Source organism: Eimeria acervulina, genomic scaffold, assembly GCF_000499425.1.
Source record: "Eimeria acervulina Houghton genomic scaffold, Eah_scaff43, whole genome shotgun sequence".
In the NCBI taxonomy this organism is placed as follows: Eukaryota; Apicomplexa; class Conoidasida; order Eucoccidiorida; family Eimeriidae; genus Eimeria; species Eimeria acervulina.
Window position 1 is genome coordinate 1 of NW_013549813.1, and position 17947 is coordinate 17947.

General features: G+C 53.1%; 2 protein-coding genes across 2 annotated transcripts; one reads left to right on the plus strand and one right to left on the minus strand.

Annotated features, from left to right (window-relative positions):
* Positions 1–3859: 3859 nt before the first annotated feature.
* Positions 3860–9452, minus strand: EAH_00008870 (hypothetical protein, conserved; the record flags this gene model as incomplete). Its single annotated transcript, XM_013395475.1, has 10 exons — positions 3860–4779; positions 5203–5332; positions 5441–5636; positions 5806–5866; positions 6147–6232; positions 6441–6564; positions 6979–7079; positions 7287–7675; positions 8104–8573; positions 8681–9452. 10 exons carry the CDS (start codon positions 9450–9452, stop codon positions 3860–3862), a joined length of 3249 nt encoding a protein of 1082 aa, XP_013250929.1.
* Positions 9453–10933: 1481 nt separating this feature from the next.
* Positions 10934–12390, plus strand: EAH_00008880 (hypothetical protein, conserved; the record flags this gene model as incomplete). The annotated part of the gene is made up of 3 exons (XM_013395476.1): positions 10934–11269; positions 11415–11489; positions 12304–12390. The coding sequence occupies 3 exons, from the start codon at positions 10934–10936 to the stop codon at positions 12388–12390; spliced, it is 498 nt and encodes a 165-aa protein (XP_013250930.1).
* Between the last annotated feature and the right edge of the window lie 5557 nt (positions 12391–17947).

Sequence of the window (17947 nt, forward strand, 5' to 3'; positions counted from 1 at the left end):
TTCCTGACTTTTAGATAGGGAAGACACTTCATAGGATCAGAATGGTCGCCAGCCGGCACCAGCTTGGGGCTGGGTGCGAGGCTGTTGCTGCTACCCTGGCCCACGCCCTAGGCGAGGGTCGGGGATCAGTTCTATTATTCTGGGTTTTCCTTGGGGAACAATAATAGGACTTCGATCATATATTTGGTTGTTTGCGGTGTTTATTAGTGGTTTCAGGGAGAATCATGGGTTTATGAGCGAGATAGTAGCGTGTGCACCTATTCTGTCTAACCTAGGGATCTATCGTAGTAACAGTGTAGGCCACCTTTTCACTACATTTGGGGGCTGTCCTCAGACCGGCACTGAGGTCGCCTGCGCAGGTTAGGACAATAGGTTTACACTTTGCTAGATCGCGCAAGAAACCCAAGAACGCTGGTAGATCCCCTGGTCCTTCGAGTGTGCAGTCACAATGTCCTCGCCATTCCACCTGCAAACAATTCCTTCTCTATTAACTCGGAGGCAACACAAGCCTTGGACTGACGCCACAGGAATCCATGGCGTCACATGGTTTTGCTAACTCCTTGACTCGTACGCAAAAGGCAGCATCACCTACCTGCCTGGTTTTCTCTTCCCTGCCGGCTGTCTTGCCGCACAACCATCCGCCTACTACCGCAAATGGCCAACTACCGCCCGATCTGAATACCATGCAACTCCACCGCACTATGCCGTGTAGACATGGCTTTATGCCGTCCACTCTGGCGAAGTACGCACCCCAAAAACGGCGTCGGCAAGAACCTGCCCGGCGTTTCGATCCTCGTCCTACTCGTACGTTGGGGCAGAAGTCACCGGGTGTGGCCACCGTAGCAGTCCACAAAGGTATATTGCTCATGCACCTCTTCCTGCCTTCTGCGAAGAACAAATAAACCTTTTGGGGGGAAGGCGTGCTCCCAGATGTCTGGCTCCTCCGTCCTCTTGCTGTTTGCTCACAGGGTGAATGGCAGTATGGCTTGTCTACCACTGGACTTCGTACCCGTACATCGCTGAAGTATGCTCTATCCTGATCAATTCGCTCCACGTACACCTCATGACGGAAGCCTCTTTGGGTGCCTGCCCGGTCAAAGACCGCGGCTACATTCTGTCTATGGGAGGATTCTCCTATGCTAGTATCTCTGGCCCTGTCTCCAATACCGGTTTGCCGGTGGGTCGGAGAGACCAACTTCTGCCCCATTCTGGTCCTGCTCTCCTCTTTTTCAATAGTGGTAGCACATGGACTCCAAGCTGCCTGCCTACCACCCGCAATTCCCCCAGTGTCTCTACTTGCCGCTCCCTGATGGGCGGAGGAGCTTCCCTCTATGTTTGTAATGTTGTCATCTCTTCCAACATCTGTTACCTTCACGACACAGGAGCTGTGCTTGAGGGAAACCGCGCCGATTGCTGCGAGCGAAGTTCAACGGTTCCCCGTACGATGAACTGCAGTGCACTCAGATGAGGTATTCACGGCGTTTGACAGAAATCTAGATGTAGGTTTCCCTCGGCCAGGCTCTATTACAGTTACACCTTCCCAGGCAACCCTCCCCAGGATCCGTCGTTTGCCCTTCGACTCGCTCCAACTCCCAGTGTAGTCTACCATCAGGAAGTACAGTGAAAGACTCCAGGAAATTCTCAAAGTTGGGATCTACTCGACGCTCTCAGGGAAGAACAACTAAAAAAGTTGCAATGCTCATTTTGTAGCATGCAAACGCGCACAGGCATAGCGTGCAGGTCTTGGGCGGGAAGGGCGTGTCTCGCGCGCCAGTAGTCTTCCGCCCCACGTCGTCCGGCAACAGCAATGGTGAGACACCGTTCTGCGTTATACCCCTGGCTGCTGTTCTTATTTACAACATGAGTGACCAGGGTAAAGCGTGTATGCGCATTCTAAAAGTAGCGGTGTTTGCGGAGGGTCGAATTGAGAGACCGCTGGGTACTCGTGGGCAGCCCAGCACCAGTGGGCAGCGCCCATTGTGTTCAAAGGGTTCCCGCTCATCTAACTGCATTATCTTCCTGTGCGGAGACTCATTTACCAATCAATATTCACGCGAAATGCACCAAAACTATGCTAGGCTTTGGGCCTACACACGAACGATTGTGGCGCATCGACGGCCACCACCAGAGTGCAAAGCAAATTCATCCTTCCTCGTGCGCAAGGCCCTGCATTCCATAGGAAGTATACCAAGTCTAGAAGGCAAAATGGAAAGTGAGCTTGATATTCAGTTAGTTTTTGCACGGGGTGTGCGGTGACTTTCCGAGTGGCATTACAAGCACAGCCTCATCGCCACTGGAGGCTGCTGGGTCTCAGGATTCATGCTCTCTCGTAGTCCATTTGAATAGAACAATTGGCAGATTACGTGCCCAGGAGCTGTCGCACAATCTATTTAGCTGCCAGTTAACGGCAGCGCTATGGGGTGGTTTGGCCAGTCATAAGTTGATGTATTAGTAATTGGGTGCAGGCTATTCGTTGAGGGCCCACTATGTATCAGAATTGTATACAGTGTTACTGAGCGCAGCAACGGTGGATTGGTGGTTGCGTTTGCCCCTAGGGTTGCGTTGCCGCAGAACACATGACCACCCTTTCCGCACTAGGCGCCGGTTCTTGTGCTTCGCTCGGAAGGCAAGCAGACTGGAGCTGCGTTTTGGTCAGTCGAATCTCGAATCTGTTTCATCTAATAATGGTCGTTGTATCTCATCCTCGGCCGACGTGTTAACCAAGTCAAGTGCTGAGCTGTAACGTTTTCGTTTCGAGTTAAGAGCTTACTGAGTTGCCGCTTTGCCGGCTTTCGTCTCCAGGAAAACGATCCTTCGTTTCCTGCACAGCCTGTGCTGACACGTACGGAGGGTATTTATATGAGTCCTCGAAAATTGCAACGCTAAAGGACACGCCCTGCGAAATAGATGTGATGGCCGGTGCAGCAGCTGCTGAACAAAAAGCGATTCTTGATGCGCTTTTAAGGTAGAGGTGTTTCTACGCCTAGGGGAAGTAAAGAGGTGATGCAAACCGCTGTCGCATGCCCCAGAACAGTAGGGGCAGATGGGCGAAGTTTGGTAGCGGAAAGCTTCAAAAACAATTCGGTAACAAGAAGGCAGAAGAGCCAGATAGTCCTGGATGTCCGATCCATGCGCATGCCATGTATCTCCTACAGCTCTCTGCGAACTTGTTTGACCCCAGGCTGGTTCAGTAGGCCAAAAAGTACCGGAATCTTGGCAGGAATGGCACCGTATCCCCTGGAAGGAGTAGAGGCAACTAAGCCTCAGGCCTAGGGATCCTTCTATCGCACAAGAACTCTCGATGAGATGACGCGTTGGCTTTTTCAGTCTAACGGGCCGAATTCATAGATTACAACTCCTCATCAAGGACTGACGTACCACATCACAAAAAATACTAGACTATTCTATCATTAGTGTAGTCTTGTAGATAGAAAAGCCAACACCTGGATGTGAAACCTACTAGATTCTACAGGACCCCAAAAAAGAGTTATGCTGTAGAGCCCAGATGAAAACAACAGGGAAGGCTAGTGCATGCCATTCTTTGGAAAGTTCCCTTCTAAAAAGTGCCTACAGGAGACCTACGGTAATCTTGCATGACCTCTAGTTATCGCTTGCTGTTGCTGCACCTGCAGCAGAATACGGGGAAGCCCAGACCAAAAGGACGTCCGTCTACTCTGCAGGTGACGTTCTTCAAATATCCCAAAAGCAAGCATGAGGTTGCTGCTGCTGCAGCATATGCGGCAACTTCATGCTAACACGGCAAGTGGCTGGCGATAAAACTGCGGCTAGTGCACACCTCCTGGCGTCTTGAACTTCTTCTTCGTACGCTCTTCGTTGCGATACCATTGGTAAACATGAGTTAAATACCTTTCGCTGTTGATGGCATTGCTACTGCAGCTTCTGTTGCTCGTGTCGTTGCCGAAGATGCCCCGGCAGGCGCTGAGGTGGAAGTTCCGCCCAAAGTGTCGGGAAGCAGCTTAAAAGACTCCAGTGCCTGCAGAGCTGCCATCCGCCGATAACGACGAGGCGTGCAGACTGTCGTGTCTGGCGGATGGCACGTCTCACTCGAAGCCGCAGCGGCAGCAGCCCCAACAGCAAGACTGAGTGGTGAATGGATAACTCCTGGAACAGCTGGGTCTCCTTCAGGTCCCTCCTGCCTACTCCCTTGTCCCTGCAGTTGCTCGAAGGAAGCTGCTGTACACGCGTTCATGTCGTGTGCAGCCGCAGCAACATCATCTGGGAGGGCAGCAGTAGCCGTTGCTCCTGCAGTTGCGTCTGGCGTCTGCTCTTGTTTCGAAAGTGAAGAGGAATCAAACCGCCAAGGCCTGGAGCATGGCCTCTTGCTGCCAATGCATGATCTAGACGCATCAGCAGGTGCGCATTCCCTCGGAGAGTAGGCTGTGATGTTACCACCTTCCGCTGCTACGGGAGTCACCGCTACGCGTACCGCTGCTGCTAGTGATGCCTCCGTGGGCAAGCTTCTTGGCGCAGTGCCTGGACGCGTCATTCGTTGAGGCAGAATCGCACCAGTGCTGCTGTACAAAACACCACTTCCTGGTGGCCGTTGTCGTTCCACACTTCTCTGTCCCACGTGGCTGCCGCCCCCGTAACTGCCTGTGAGGCAATGGGCGTCCCCCACTTCTACTGAATCATCTGAAGCTGGGAGAAGCGGACGCTTAGGGACTGCCGCCGGAACCCCACTAGCGCGCCGCTGCAGCTGCAACCGCGTCTCATAGCGGGTTGCCAGGAGCGCCTCCGCATACGAAGCCGGAAGCAACTCTGTGTCAAACCACGCACATGCCCAGCAACCCGAAAACTAAACCCTTAACCCTCCGCTTTCAACCATAAAAGCGTCAGGCTGCTGCATTCCACCGCTGGCCTTACACCGTTTGGGACGCCCAAGAGCCAGACATCCAATTCAAACGGCTGTGCAAAACAGCTGACCGTTTTGTGGCTGAATGAGTAGCTTTTCTGCTATAGGTAGATTGAACACCAGCACGAGCTGGCTTGATTCGCGGCATAATAGGTGAAAACTGCCAGATGGCTGGCTGGGTGGTTAGCTCGCCATTGGCTAAGCGCACAGACGATCCTCACCTCGATGCGCCAAAAACCGTGACAAATACCCGAGACCCTTACTCGCTATCTAACTAGCTACCTAGCTGGCTACCAAAGGTAGTTTACGACCCTAGAGCTCGGTCTCACCGCACGCATCGACAACGACCACGCGGTGCACAGGAACAGGGCGAAGAGGCCCAGCATCATCTTCGTTGATTTCGAGGCCTCCAAAACAGAATACTCGTCCACCGATCTGCCACGCCTGGTGGCCTACTAACTGCAGAAGTAGCAGCAGCACAAACAGCAAAAGCCAAAGCACGGACAGCGCAGCACTCAAGACGCTAAAACACCAATCTGTCCTACCAGCAGCTGCACCCTAGCGCACCAGCGCTACAAAAAACTGTGAACGCAGGTGCGGCGGTCTGTAGCAGAGAGGGCAAAAGCAGTACACATACAGCAGAAATAAGCGCATGGGGAAAGGAGGCACTCCGGTGGCTCTGAAGGTCGTGAGAGAGAACGGGGGATACGACAGCGCATCTGCAGTGCAAACCTCCACAATATCCGCAGCCAACACCTCGAAACTCAGCAGCAAACGCGAATACAATCACATCCAAAAGCTGCAAACGACGAGCAATGGGACAGAGGAGACTGAATGCGGAGAGAGGAGCGAACGGTAGAACTTGGAACACGCAGAACGAAGACATGCAAAGCCTAACAAAAGCCGGTACTCGAAATGTGCTGTGGGCGTACGGAATAGCTCCAAGGCGGACCTTAAGACCGCCTAACAGAAATAAAGAAGAACCGGCGCAAACTGACGCTAGAACACACGCAACAGCAGCAAACACAAGTAAGCCACTGAAGACAGCACACGGGAAAGCAATGGCAGCCGTAGCACCGTTCGCCACAGAACGTCTCGTCTGATGCAACAACTCAATCCAACAGCCGCACTACCATCAAGGCACGGTGCTTTAAGAGCACTAGTTCCTCGAACAGATTCGCTGTGAACGGCAAGTCCAACAGCAGCATCGACAGCAGCAAGAACAGAAATAGAGGCACAAAAAAGCAACGGCGAACGCCAGTGATATGGTCACTGAACACGGTGGAAATGACAAGGGGATCGCCTACCATGCATAAATCGTCTATCTGCTGCACTCGCAACTCGTACTGGGAGGATGGCCTGCAAAGTCACAAGCACGAGCACTTACTGCTGCTGCTGGTTCCCTCATACTTTACGGTTACTCTACTACCTGGGGTCTTCTTCTGCTCATTCAGGAGCTGCGTATGCCACTGCCGTTACATGCAACTGTCCTTTCTACAAGTAATGCCACAACTCCCAGTACTACGTGCAACACTACTGCGAGCACTACCACCGTCGCTGCTCCTACTGCTCCAATTCCTGCTGCTGCACAGATCTAGACCCACATGCCTCCAATGTCCCTTTGCATTCCTGTGGAGAGCATAAAGGCGAGAGCGCGGAAGCACCACTGAAGTCCAGCCCCCCCCGATCACCTGCAACAGCCCCACCCGACGTACTCACACAACCCTAATCCCCACGAGCAGCAAGAGCTGCAGAAGGGCGAACAGCAGCAGTGGCAGCTGCAACACGTGTGGAACATCATACTACGAACACTGTTGAGTATACTGCAGCAAATGAGTTCGAGACGCAACGGCATTAATCAAACCATTCTTCCCGGCAGCCACCGCAGCACGGAAGACCAGCGGAGGAGGCAGCAGCCATGCGTACAATGCTGCAAGACCCGTCATTTGCGGATGTATAAAACACGCTGCACGAATGTAAAAAACGTCCGGGAGGTTTCAGAGGAGATGATGAGAAATCCAGATATATCCAAGACAGGGTGATATCCCGTGCTGATCCCGCCGCAGCTGCACCTCCACCTGATCCCGACGTTGGATCCACGTCACCAGAACTTCCTACTCCTGCAGCTTCGCTTGCTGCAATAGGCCCAGCCACCGGTCGCCAATCAAATATGTCCAGCAGCCAAACGTCATTCAACAGCCGACCCCTGTAACGGCAACAGCATATACACACGACATATTGCTGAAGTCTCCCAGATGAAACCCGGCACTGTCCTAAGCAACAGCAACGTACGAATATGCTGTAGATTGAGAACAACCGCAATATCAGTAGCACCGAAAGCAGCAGCAGCAACAGAAGCAACAGCCATGTAGTAGAGATGCAGCACCGACAACAGCAGCCTGAATAAGGTTACCGTCCATCTTTGCCCCCGTATAGGATCAGGTGAGGCTCCGCATACACCATAGAATGACCAAGCCGTGGAGAAGGTTTCTGACCGAGACACAACGGCACGCTCCATCTCAGCAACGGTAGGCTGCCGGTGCTGCTGCCGCCGCTGCAGTACCCCCCCGGGACTCGCTGGTCTGCTCCGCCCGCGCAGGTTGAGGACACTCGTTCCCCCACTTCAGCAAAGACAGCAGTGCGTGGTGCTCCCCCCGCTTCTGCTTCAGCTGGACCATCTAGAGACGCACTGGCTCCAGAAACTCCTCGAGCGGGCTCAGAAAGTGACAGAGACAGCAAATCCCCCAGTATGTACAAAGGCAAATCTAAAGACAGCAGTGGCGTCACCTCTAGCAGATATAGCTGCAGCAGCCGCAGCACAACTCCTTGTCTTTTCATGTATTCACCGGATGAACCCCCCACCCCTATTAAAACCCTTCGCGCCCCCTCTCCGTCCGATACGCACATTCAAATACATGGGGGCCCCCATACATTTCAGGGGTCCCTCCTCAGCCAGGCCCCTGCGGGTTGGCTGAGGAAGGGCCCCTCCAATGCAACGCCAGCGTCTATGAGAAAGCCCTCACCAACAGCAACACTACCCTAACAACCTAAACGTTGCAGCAAACTGCAGCGGCGACGGGCTACACCCTGTCGCCTCACCATTTTCCCTTCTGCGCTCCAGCACCGCCTGCTCCAGCCCTCCCAGTTGCACGCTCTCAGGCAGCAGCACCAGCAATACTAGCAGCAGCACGGGCAGCAGCTCCAGGAGAACCACCAGGTGCAGTACTCACTTCATTGTCTGCTAGGGCGCCACTGGCCGTTCGCCCGCCGAAGACAGCAACCGCAGAGCACTGCCTCTCGGCAGAAACTGAAGCAGCAGCATGGTGTACACGGTTCTCTGGAGTCGCTACACCAGAGGCCGCAGCTGCAGCAGCAGTAATACCCGGCCCCCCTGGGGCCGCGTATAGCGGCAAGCGCCACCACAGCCAGGCCTTGGTGCCAGCAGCACACAGAAGAGATATATACCTCTCCAGCCAGTCCCTCTCAAGCACGATTGCTGCTGCTGAGATTCCTCGTTTCTCTGTCCCTGCGGGTAGCGGTGTCGCGAAATTACCGGGCAAGAACGAGTGGTGCTGCTGCTGCCGTCCTGCTGCTGATGCCGCTGCCTGTTGCAACATGGAAAACGGTATCTGCCGTAGAGCTGCTGCTGCTTCTGCTGCAGTGAATCCCAAAAAGGCGTCTCCCATGACATCACTCGTCCCTGCAGCAGGAGTAGCACGCAACCCAGTTCAGTAGATCCACTCAGTGAAGGCTAAGATGCGCGGCAAAAAAAGCGGACTGAGGCAACTCGACGCCGTTGCAGCTCACTTTCAATGACTCTGTGCAAGAACTCGTTGGGTGCGGCTGCTGCTGCTGCTGCTGCTGCGGCAGCACAGCAGCCACCAACAATTACCGGCCTGACCAGCGAGCGAGCCCAATGCATATCCGCATTAGCGCTGCTGCCGTTGTTGCTGCTACTGCTGCCGCACTTGCTGCTGTCTCCATTGCACTTGCTGTTGCTACCTTTGCTGTCTCCGCCATTACTGGTGCTCACACCGCTGGCGCTGAGGCTGCCGCTCTTGTTGTCGCCTCTACCACTTCCCTGAGGTGACGAGATAGGGTAGCCAGTACCCTGTAGGTGCTGATGCCTGTTCTGCTCGAGCTGCTCCCGAGTGCACGTTAGTGTTCGCTGCTGCTGTTTTGATTCCGGTCGTTGCTGCTGCAGCGAGGCCCCAATCAACAGGTTGAATGGACTGATTGTATGGCCTACACGAGGCCTCGGCTGGTGCAGCTGGACTGGTATTGGGCTGTGCTGCGGCTTTGTATTGTCATCATCACATGTACGCGTCTGAAAAGTCGGAATGCTTATCGCTGCTCCCCCAGCGTGTCCCTTCTGTAAGCAAGCTCCACTACCTAGTGCCGCAGCAGCTGCTGCTCTTCCTCCTCCCGGTCGTTCTTCTTCGAGCCCCCTCCCTTCATCTTTGGAAACTACAGATGGAGGGACCTCCCCGGTATCCCCCACCGAATTGGCGCCACCTACATCCGAGCGGCCACCCACTTCTTGCTGCTGTGGCTGTCCCTGCCGCCTCCACGGCTGCATTGTCCCCTTTGTCGTTCTCCTGTAGGTAATTGCGCCCCTTCTGCCGCCACAACCTCCAAAAAGTGCAACATACTCTCCAGTACGCTGCTGCCGCTCCCACTGTCGCGACTCCTCCCGCTGTTCCTGCTAGTGCCGAAACCGCGACTCCTTGTAAAGTTCCATGTGTTACTGTTGTTTACTAGGCTCACAGCGCATGCGGCGGGAAGTCAAGAGTCCGTCAATGCCCCTGCCGTTGCAGCTCCCGCCCCTACAAGGCCCTCCACAGCTGATGTCCTGGTGTTCGTGCTGCTATTGCTACTCCCCGTGCTATTTCTGTATAAGGAGCCTACATCACATCTTGAAAGTAGCAGAAGAAGCCATAACAAGTCGCTATGCTGGGTGTGTCCCAGCACTTGCGACGCCTCAGAAACTCCCGCTTCTTCTGGTTGCCGTTTCCACTGTTGTTGTTGCGTTCCAGTGCTCCCCCTACCCCATGAAGGATGTATAACAGCTGATAATTAAGCAGGCATAATAACAGCACATAATGTGCTCTTGATGCCTCTCCTGCTTGTTTTGCCTCCACGGGCGCCACTGCTGCCGCCGCTGCTGCTGCTGCTGATGCTTCGGAAGCAGCAAGGACCCCCCAGGCCGTGCCATTCGGAGTGCAACCTGGAGCCTTCGTTTGCACGTCTTGAGTGGTGTTTTGCATTATTTTGTCATATAGGGAATGGAACTTACCTTCTTTAGTTCATTCCTCGACAGAAGAAACCTTTGAACCAGGAAGACTAGCTTTTCGAGCGAGTGTGCTGCCTCATCTGCAGCAGCAGCAGCAGCAATCGAGTGAACGACAAAGCCCAGGGGTAGCTGCAGTATGCCATGGTTACTTGTTGTTGTGCAGCAAGTGCTGCAGTCAATTGTTATGCTTATTTTGATTTTCTGTGCAGCATATAGAAGTTCTTCTCCTCTTCATGCAGTGTGGTTTCCTTTGCTACTATTGGTGGTGTCGTTGGTCTTCTCGTATTATTTGTTGAGAGACGCGTCACCCTTTCGGTACTCTGGGCCGATTTACGTGCGGAGGTTCCCACCCAGGACTCAACAGCAGCTAGAATACCAACTAAGGCGAGAGAGACGCCGACAGCTGCGAGGACACGAGGAGGAGCTGTTTGAGCAACTGCTCCCTCGGCCCACCGACGGCGGCAGCTTGAGCGGCGCCGCTTGCACTTGCGGTCTGTGCGATCCAACACAACGGCCGCGCTCATACTCGGCACCAGACTTCGACACATTGGGGCTGCTCAACTTGGTGCGGGGCAGTAGCTTCGGGTTCACCCGGCACAGGCGGAGGGGTGACGCCAACGGCGGCAATACAAGGACAGGCCACCGACACGGTGGCGTCGGACTAGGCATTCTTACCAACAGCACACGACGAGGCAGCCTTGGTAGCAGCAGTAGCAGCAGCAGCTTGCCGGCGCTGGAGAGTTGCTTTGTGTCGCACTCTTGGATAAATGCTGTTATTCGGAAGAAGGAGCGGCGGTGGGCACGATTCTGCCAGCGATGGCACCTGCGGCAGGAGCTGCTCCGGCAGCAGCTCGAGCTCCACAAGCACCGAGCCCGACAGCAACGGTGGGAACAGGAACAATCGCGGCAGTGGCAACAGCAACGACAGCAGCAGCATCAACGACGACAGCAGCAGCATCAACGACGACAGCAGCAACAACAACGCCAACAGCAGCACCAACGTCACCGACAGCAGCAACAGCACGGATACGCAGGGAACGTCGTCAGCGACGCAGCGGACGCCGGAAGAACTGCAGAAGCGTGCAACGGCGATGCGAGAGGCAGTTAGTCCTACACCCGCCAGTACAACCCTCCATTTAACATTCTTCCCCCCCAAAGGCTGTATAGGTCTCTCCTGCTTCGGGGATAGCTCCTTCGGCTTATGTAGCTGCAGACTTTTGGACTGCTGCGGCTGCGTGCGCCCCACAGATGGATACATGCTCGGGCTTGAAGGAACAGTATGACCGGTGCTTTAACCATTGGTACCGACGACACTTCCTAAGGGTTTGTTCCGGACTGTCACTATTTTCTCCGTTCATCTCTGGTGGTTTGTGTGCGTGCGTGTGCGTGTGTGTGTGCGTGCATGCGTGTGCGTGTGCGTGTGTGTGTGCGTGTTACTTGCTTCGGCCCCTTAACGTTTATCTGCGTTATGTGCATCTACACTTTCCCTCGACGTCTTTGTGTCAACATGCCCATGCCGCCATCCTTTTTTTCATGCGCGTCGTTGGTTCCGTGCATTTCCAATGATGCGTCGCCTTTGCTGTTGGTCTCTCTCGGCTTCTTGCCTTCCCATCCATTTTGGCTCGTCTGCCCGTGTGAGGAAGGCTTCGGCCCGCCGCCTCCTTGTTCTGAGCCCTTCGGGGTATCTGTATCTTCATGTGACGGTCATGTTTGCTCACCCCTTTACATGGTTTCTGTCCCGTTATTTGCCTCTCTTGCTCGTTCCTCGGATGCTTTCGCCTCTCCCTTTGGTCTGCCGTCCCCCGTCGTCACTGTCCGATCATCTGTCCGTCCTGAATTCGAACGTGGTTCTTCTTTACTGTCTACATTTTGTGAATATTTTCGTGTCGTGGCCTCCTCCTCGCTGTTAGCGATTTGAGTTCTTTACGTCCTTGCGCCTTCGTCTCCTTGTCAGCTCTTCTGCTTGTTCCTGCCTCGCTTGAGCGCGTATGTCATGTGTATTTTTGTTTCGCGGTGCCTCACTTTTTTCTCTGCTCCCTCTTGAATGTTTTATGCGCTGACATGCCCGCTGACTAGTTGCTTATGGCTCTTCGTCATGTGTAGCAACGGCTGTCTCCACCGCTTGTGTTCATTACAGGGTGACATGTCCCGCAACTGCTTCCACCTCTTCGCTGACTACAGGCTGTGTATTTCGGAGGAACTGAAGCGGAAGGGCCTCGAGTGAAGGGGGAAATGGGGAGCCTTTCTACATACGAGCCTTCCATCTGGTTGCCTGCGGCCGTCCTTGCCGGTGTCTCTTCATCCCTTCTGTGCCCTTGCATATTTTCCTTTCTTGGCGCGCCTTTCTCTTGTTCGTCTCTGGCTTGCATATGTCTGTGTTTGGTTTATCGTGTGAGTGTGGAACGTCATCTGCTTCTTCCTTGCATCATCATATGAGTTCCATCTTGTGTGTGAAATATTTGTTGCCGCTGCTAGTTCGCTACCGTTGTTTTTTCCTTCTCTTTGTACCAGCCTGTCGCCACGTTGCGTCTTCTCGTTCTTCCTTTCCTGCAAGTTATGCCACCGTCGGACATCTCAGCTCTTAGATATTGGCTTCCATCTCATTTGCCTTTCTTTGGTATGTGGCTGTCGTCCGTCGTTCACTTGTCTTCGCCCCCTCCGTACTGTTCTCCCCTTCCCTTTTTTAGTGGGTTGATGATGCCGTAGTCTTGTCGAATGCCTCTGTGCTCGCATTATGTCATACTGTATCGACTCTCTCTGGCCGTCTACGCGCTTTTTTGCTGCGGCGGCACACCAGCAACAGCAGACAGCGGATGTAACCGCTCCAGCAGCAGCAGCAACTGGAAAAGGGAGGGCGTCTCGAGCGCACTTTCGAGATTAAAGTCTTGTTTTTAAAGACACGTTTTAAGGGATGCACACCTACAGGTCGTTATGTGTAAGGTGCCCTTTCCACCGATAAATCGGCGCATATTTGGAATATAATTTATGCGTACATGTGTATGTATACATTATGTACATGAAATTATGCATGCATGCATATATACATATTTCATGGTGAGCTATAGCATGAGAGGTGTATTTACACTTCTTTGGCGACTGTCCGCTTCGCGAGACGCCTGCATATTGTTTTTCTACACATATTATTAATAGAACGATGTATATTATAAATTCAACTACTACTATTCGGAAGCGGCAGGGAGGGAAGGCTGGAAGAGTGTACACACTTTTTCAGCGACTGCCGTCCGATCGCTTGCGCTGTTGATGACAGCGCGTTTTTCTTAAAATATGCATGTGCTGCATCTCGTGTGATCATGACTTGGAGCGATAGTGAATTGGGAGTTGTATGTACGCTCGTGCCATGCATGCAACGGGGGAGTGGAATTCATGATTTGGGACGCGTCGGTTCAATGAGTGTGTGATTGATATCATATGCAGCTTTCATGCTTCAAAATGCCTATGCGTACAATAGAAAGCGTTTTAAAAGTGGGGAGTAGCAGGGGAGGCGTCGGATGTGCTTACACACTTCACGGCGGCGGCTGCGGAGCATAGGACGGAAGCGTGCTGAGAAGCCAACCAACCGAACTGAGGTGCTGCAGGCGTAAGTGGCAGGCCTGAAATGCAAGAATACAAAGAGGCAGAGGCCTTTCTCATTGGTGCAGAAGAGGCGGTTTTCGCTGCTATCGAGGGGATCTTCGGAGATGCGTGTTTACACGGAGCGAATGCTTGCCCTTACTCTTCTCTTCCAGTCGTACTATTGCTCTTAGCGGTTTAGTATTTAGGTAAAGGGGTAGGGCTTTGTAGAGGCCTTTCGTTCCAAGCAATGGAGGAGAGAGTGGGTAGCCGACGGTAAACTGTAGCCCTGCTGTGGTAGGTAAACGACGGGGGGAGGCCAGATCAGACCCATCAAGAACTAAACAGGGATACAAACTGTGGACGGTAGGGAGCAAGCTTTGATATCTGAGCTGCAGAGATGGAACAGTCTACGAGCAGTGAGATAAAAGCAAGTCTTAGTTAATCTGTCTCCTACTGAGGAGGGAGGGGGCTCATCTGGGTCTCCCCATCGGTTACATCTCGGGCCAGTCTAAAAGGTCAACGCATGCGTAAGGCATCCCATTGTTTGGGGGGGGGGACTCAGTCAACACGGTAATTAAGACGAGCGCAAACGGGTGACAAGAAAAAGGCGGAAGTAGTTGTTTTGTGGTTAAGTAGTCGTAGTAGTAGGGCAGGCGTTCATTGAGATACTAAGTGTTTCCATCGCCAGTGAAGAAGGTGAATCAGTAAAGCTGAATGCTTGCGCTGGCCGAACTTAAAGTGAGTGTCACAGGTGGCATTATAGGGGAGCGTTGAGGACGGTAACTATTGCGGGTGAATGGCAGACAGAGCGAGCGCCACAGTAGAACTGCAAGTGAAAGCGAACGCATGGAGTACAACAAGAAGGATGAGAAGAGCACACGTTGCAGGTGCGGGTGGAGGCCTGATCCATTGGATCAGATCAGCAAGTGGGCTGAGGAGTGGACTGTATCAGCGCGGGGATGTTAATTTGAGGAAGCTAGCAGTGAGCCTTACTGGCAGCAAACCAGGGTATGGAGAGATGGCCACTATGAGGTATTGAAGCCATGCGTTTGGCATGAATCGAACACAGAGGAACAGAAACTCTATTTTTAGGACTGTGTGGGTCAGTGACGTGGCGCATTGGTGAAGCGGCCAGTAAGCAGCGACGGACGGTTGCCTACGAGTGTATTAGGTCCGTTGGAAGTGTTCATAGACGTTCCATATGTGTTTTGAAGCTGGCTGTTCAAGCGTCTAGTTCTTCGATGCATTTTGAATTGGCACAAGCTTGCCACAGGCAGTCTAAACAAACACGACTGCTTCAGCTGCGTTTGTGTGCATGCGTTGGTTGGTAAGTGGTTCCACAGGTATCAGACGTTGGGACGTCTTTGAGTGTTCTGGTTTTAGGGAGATGTGTGACGGTCTGTCCACACAGAGAATGGATGGGTATGCGTGAATACATCCATCGAAGCAGAGCACGTTGTATCGCGGAGCCAGTTGCAGCAGTTGCTCAGTGGTTCTCGCTCACGCCTAGTCGGACCAAATGTCGAAGCGGAAAGCCTTAGCAAAAGCTATATAATTGTTCGCTTTTGTAAGACAACCAATCTAGCTGAAAGTTCGCCTACAGGTGCAGTGCTGGTGAACAGCGAACCAGCATCCCAGAAAGGGTGATTGAGTGGAAAACGGACTGTCCACAAATTGTATTGTGATGGCTATGCAGAAAAAAACAGGTGCCAGGAATTCTACATTTGAGAAGAGAGCGAATGAAAACACGCAAGACGACAAAATCTGGGCTCTCTTGGGTAACGCTTGGACGTCTATAAGGTTCGGCAGCGTACCATTGGAGCAGCAGCAGCACTACCACCAGTGTTGCTTTTTTGCGTGGGAAGTATGTGCTCATAAGATGCGTGAGCACGTTTTTCCTGTTGAAGGGGACCTTTCACGCAGCTGGAGGGGGGCTGGTATTCGCAACGCTAGCAGCCCAGGCCCGTAGAGGCCACAAGAAGGGTCAGCAGAATGCGTCACCAGGTTCGATAATTCACGACACGACCGGCCATCAATGCTCTGGTGCTGCTCATGCGGCGTCTCAGCTAATTCTGCTATTTCGCCGCTTCGATCGCTGTAGCCTGAGTGCGGGATCCACGGTCTGGGGGGCTGAAGGGGGAGGAGGCGGTTTAGCAGGCGCCTCCCTGGGAGCTCTGTGCCTATTTTAAACTAGCGCAGCTCCCCAGGGTTTTGTTTAGAGGCTGACGAAAGCTGTGTCTCACAGCACAGGAATGGCAGTGACTGCACTGCTTCAAACAAGCAGACTTTTACTGGACTTCAATGTCAGTATCATGCCTAGGCGTGCGCACTTCTGTTCACGTGCACAGGTGCTTGCGTTGTATATTGTATAGATGCAATGATGCCTTAGCGTTGGCTAAGTATGGCAACGCCCGTACAGCAGCTGTACACACGCCAGGAGCAGCATCGGTTTTTTGCGCTGTCGACGGCGGCTTACCCAGCGTACGTTGTTCTATAAGCCATTGAAAGAGTGGGATTTTAGGTGTAGGCCCTAGGTCTTAGCTTGTATTTTCTTGACACAAGGTCTCGGGAAATGCAGTAATTGGGGCTCTACCAAGATCCGTCGATCCGATGCGCCATGCAGGCGTTGGGTCCCACGGCTGAGAGTCGATGAAGAGCAGCAAGAACGGTACGGGTGGCCTCAATTGCAACAACCACAACTAATTGAGCATTTGTCTGTCTTCTGCACAGCAGCAGGCCACTGCATGCACCAGACGGCACAACGACAGCAGCAGCAGCTCGTTAGGCTTCCCACGCAACTGCTGGTGAGGCTGCAGGGGCAGCAGCCGCAGCAGAATCAGTATCATGTACAGGGCATGCGCAAGCCACCAAAGTAGCAACAGCGCCAACAGGAGCAGCAACAGCTGCAGCAGCAGCAAAGACTGATGGCTTGGAGGCAGCAGCAACCACTGAGCTTAGGGGAAAATACCTCGCCACCTTGTTTGGAGCCTCCTGGTTCCCTCACTGCCGCATGTTTGCTGCGCAGCTTCACCAAGTGCATACATACTCAGCTACAGCCTCTTCAAGAGCAGCAGCACCAGCTTCAGCAGCGACATCAGCATACGTAAAAGAAGCCACAGCCTCATATCGAGACTGCCTACATCCCTTGCGATTTGTCACCAACTGAATTTGCTGCATTCGTGTACACAATGCCCAGGCATGACTTCGGCTTTTTGGTTTGCTCTGTAGGGTTTAGGGTCAGACTTGTGGGTCCATGTTCAGTGCCTTAGAGGTAGAGTTTAGCGTTTAGGGGTTGAGCAAGGCTTTCTTTGCCCTTTGGAGACTGCAGCGCACTGATACGACGCTAAGGAGTTCGAACCCTTCCTCCTGTCATCAGCATCGGGCCAGATGACCAAATGCTCAACTGCCCCACATCCAAGGTTCCCCAAACCCTAAACCGTAGGGTGGCAGCATCAAAAAGCTGTAGTCTTGTCATGCAATCTTACAATTTTTCCTTCTGCCTATCAGCAGCAGGCGCGTCAGCAGCCCTCCACTTGGCTTCTTGCCTGCAAACCCTAAAGCCTGTGTGTCTTTGCTACGTAGCGGATGGCGTGTGCATAATCAACGAAAGAGACACTTCCCAGGCGTTCCACAGCATCTTTGAGGGCTACCGAACCTAAGACCAGAAGTACGTGTTTATAGCTACCGAATCCTGCTACAGCCTCCTGACAGCCATATCCTAAACCCTATCTGTTTCTGGTGAACAGCCCAAACTAGCGCTCCTTCATCCCACATCCGGAACGCTGACCTGTGTTTTCTTGCCAGCTTCGGCCCATTCGAAAACAACGACGACCGATACAGTTCCCTTTTTGGAGGGCAGACCCTGCCTTACCCCTCTAGCTCGAAACTCTGATGCTTACCGAGTCTTACGCAAGCAGTAGCACGCGCACAAGTTGGTAAGCTCTCTGGTTATTTGACACAGGGCTTTTCATTGGCCTTAATGTTAAAAGTTCTGCGATTGAGGGTTCAGGCCCCCCCACGTTCAATGCTTTTGGGCAGGCTTGGCCCACAAGGCCAAACCGTTGGTTATTTAACATCTCGTTTTGGAAGTATTGGACGCTATTTCCTTCAGGGTCTGACAGTGCGTCATATTCGGTTTAGCGATTCCGGTTTAAAGCGTAGCAAGAAGCTACTGCCACAGGGGAAGTGGACCGAAACCCTTATTTCGC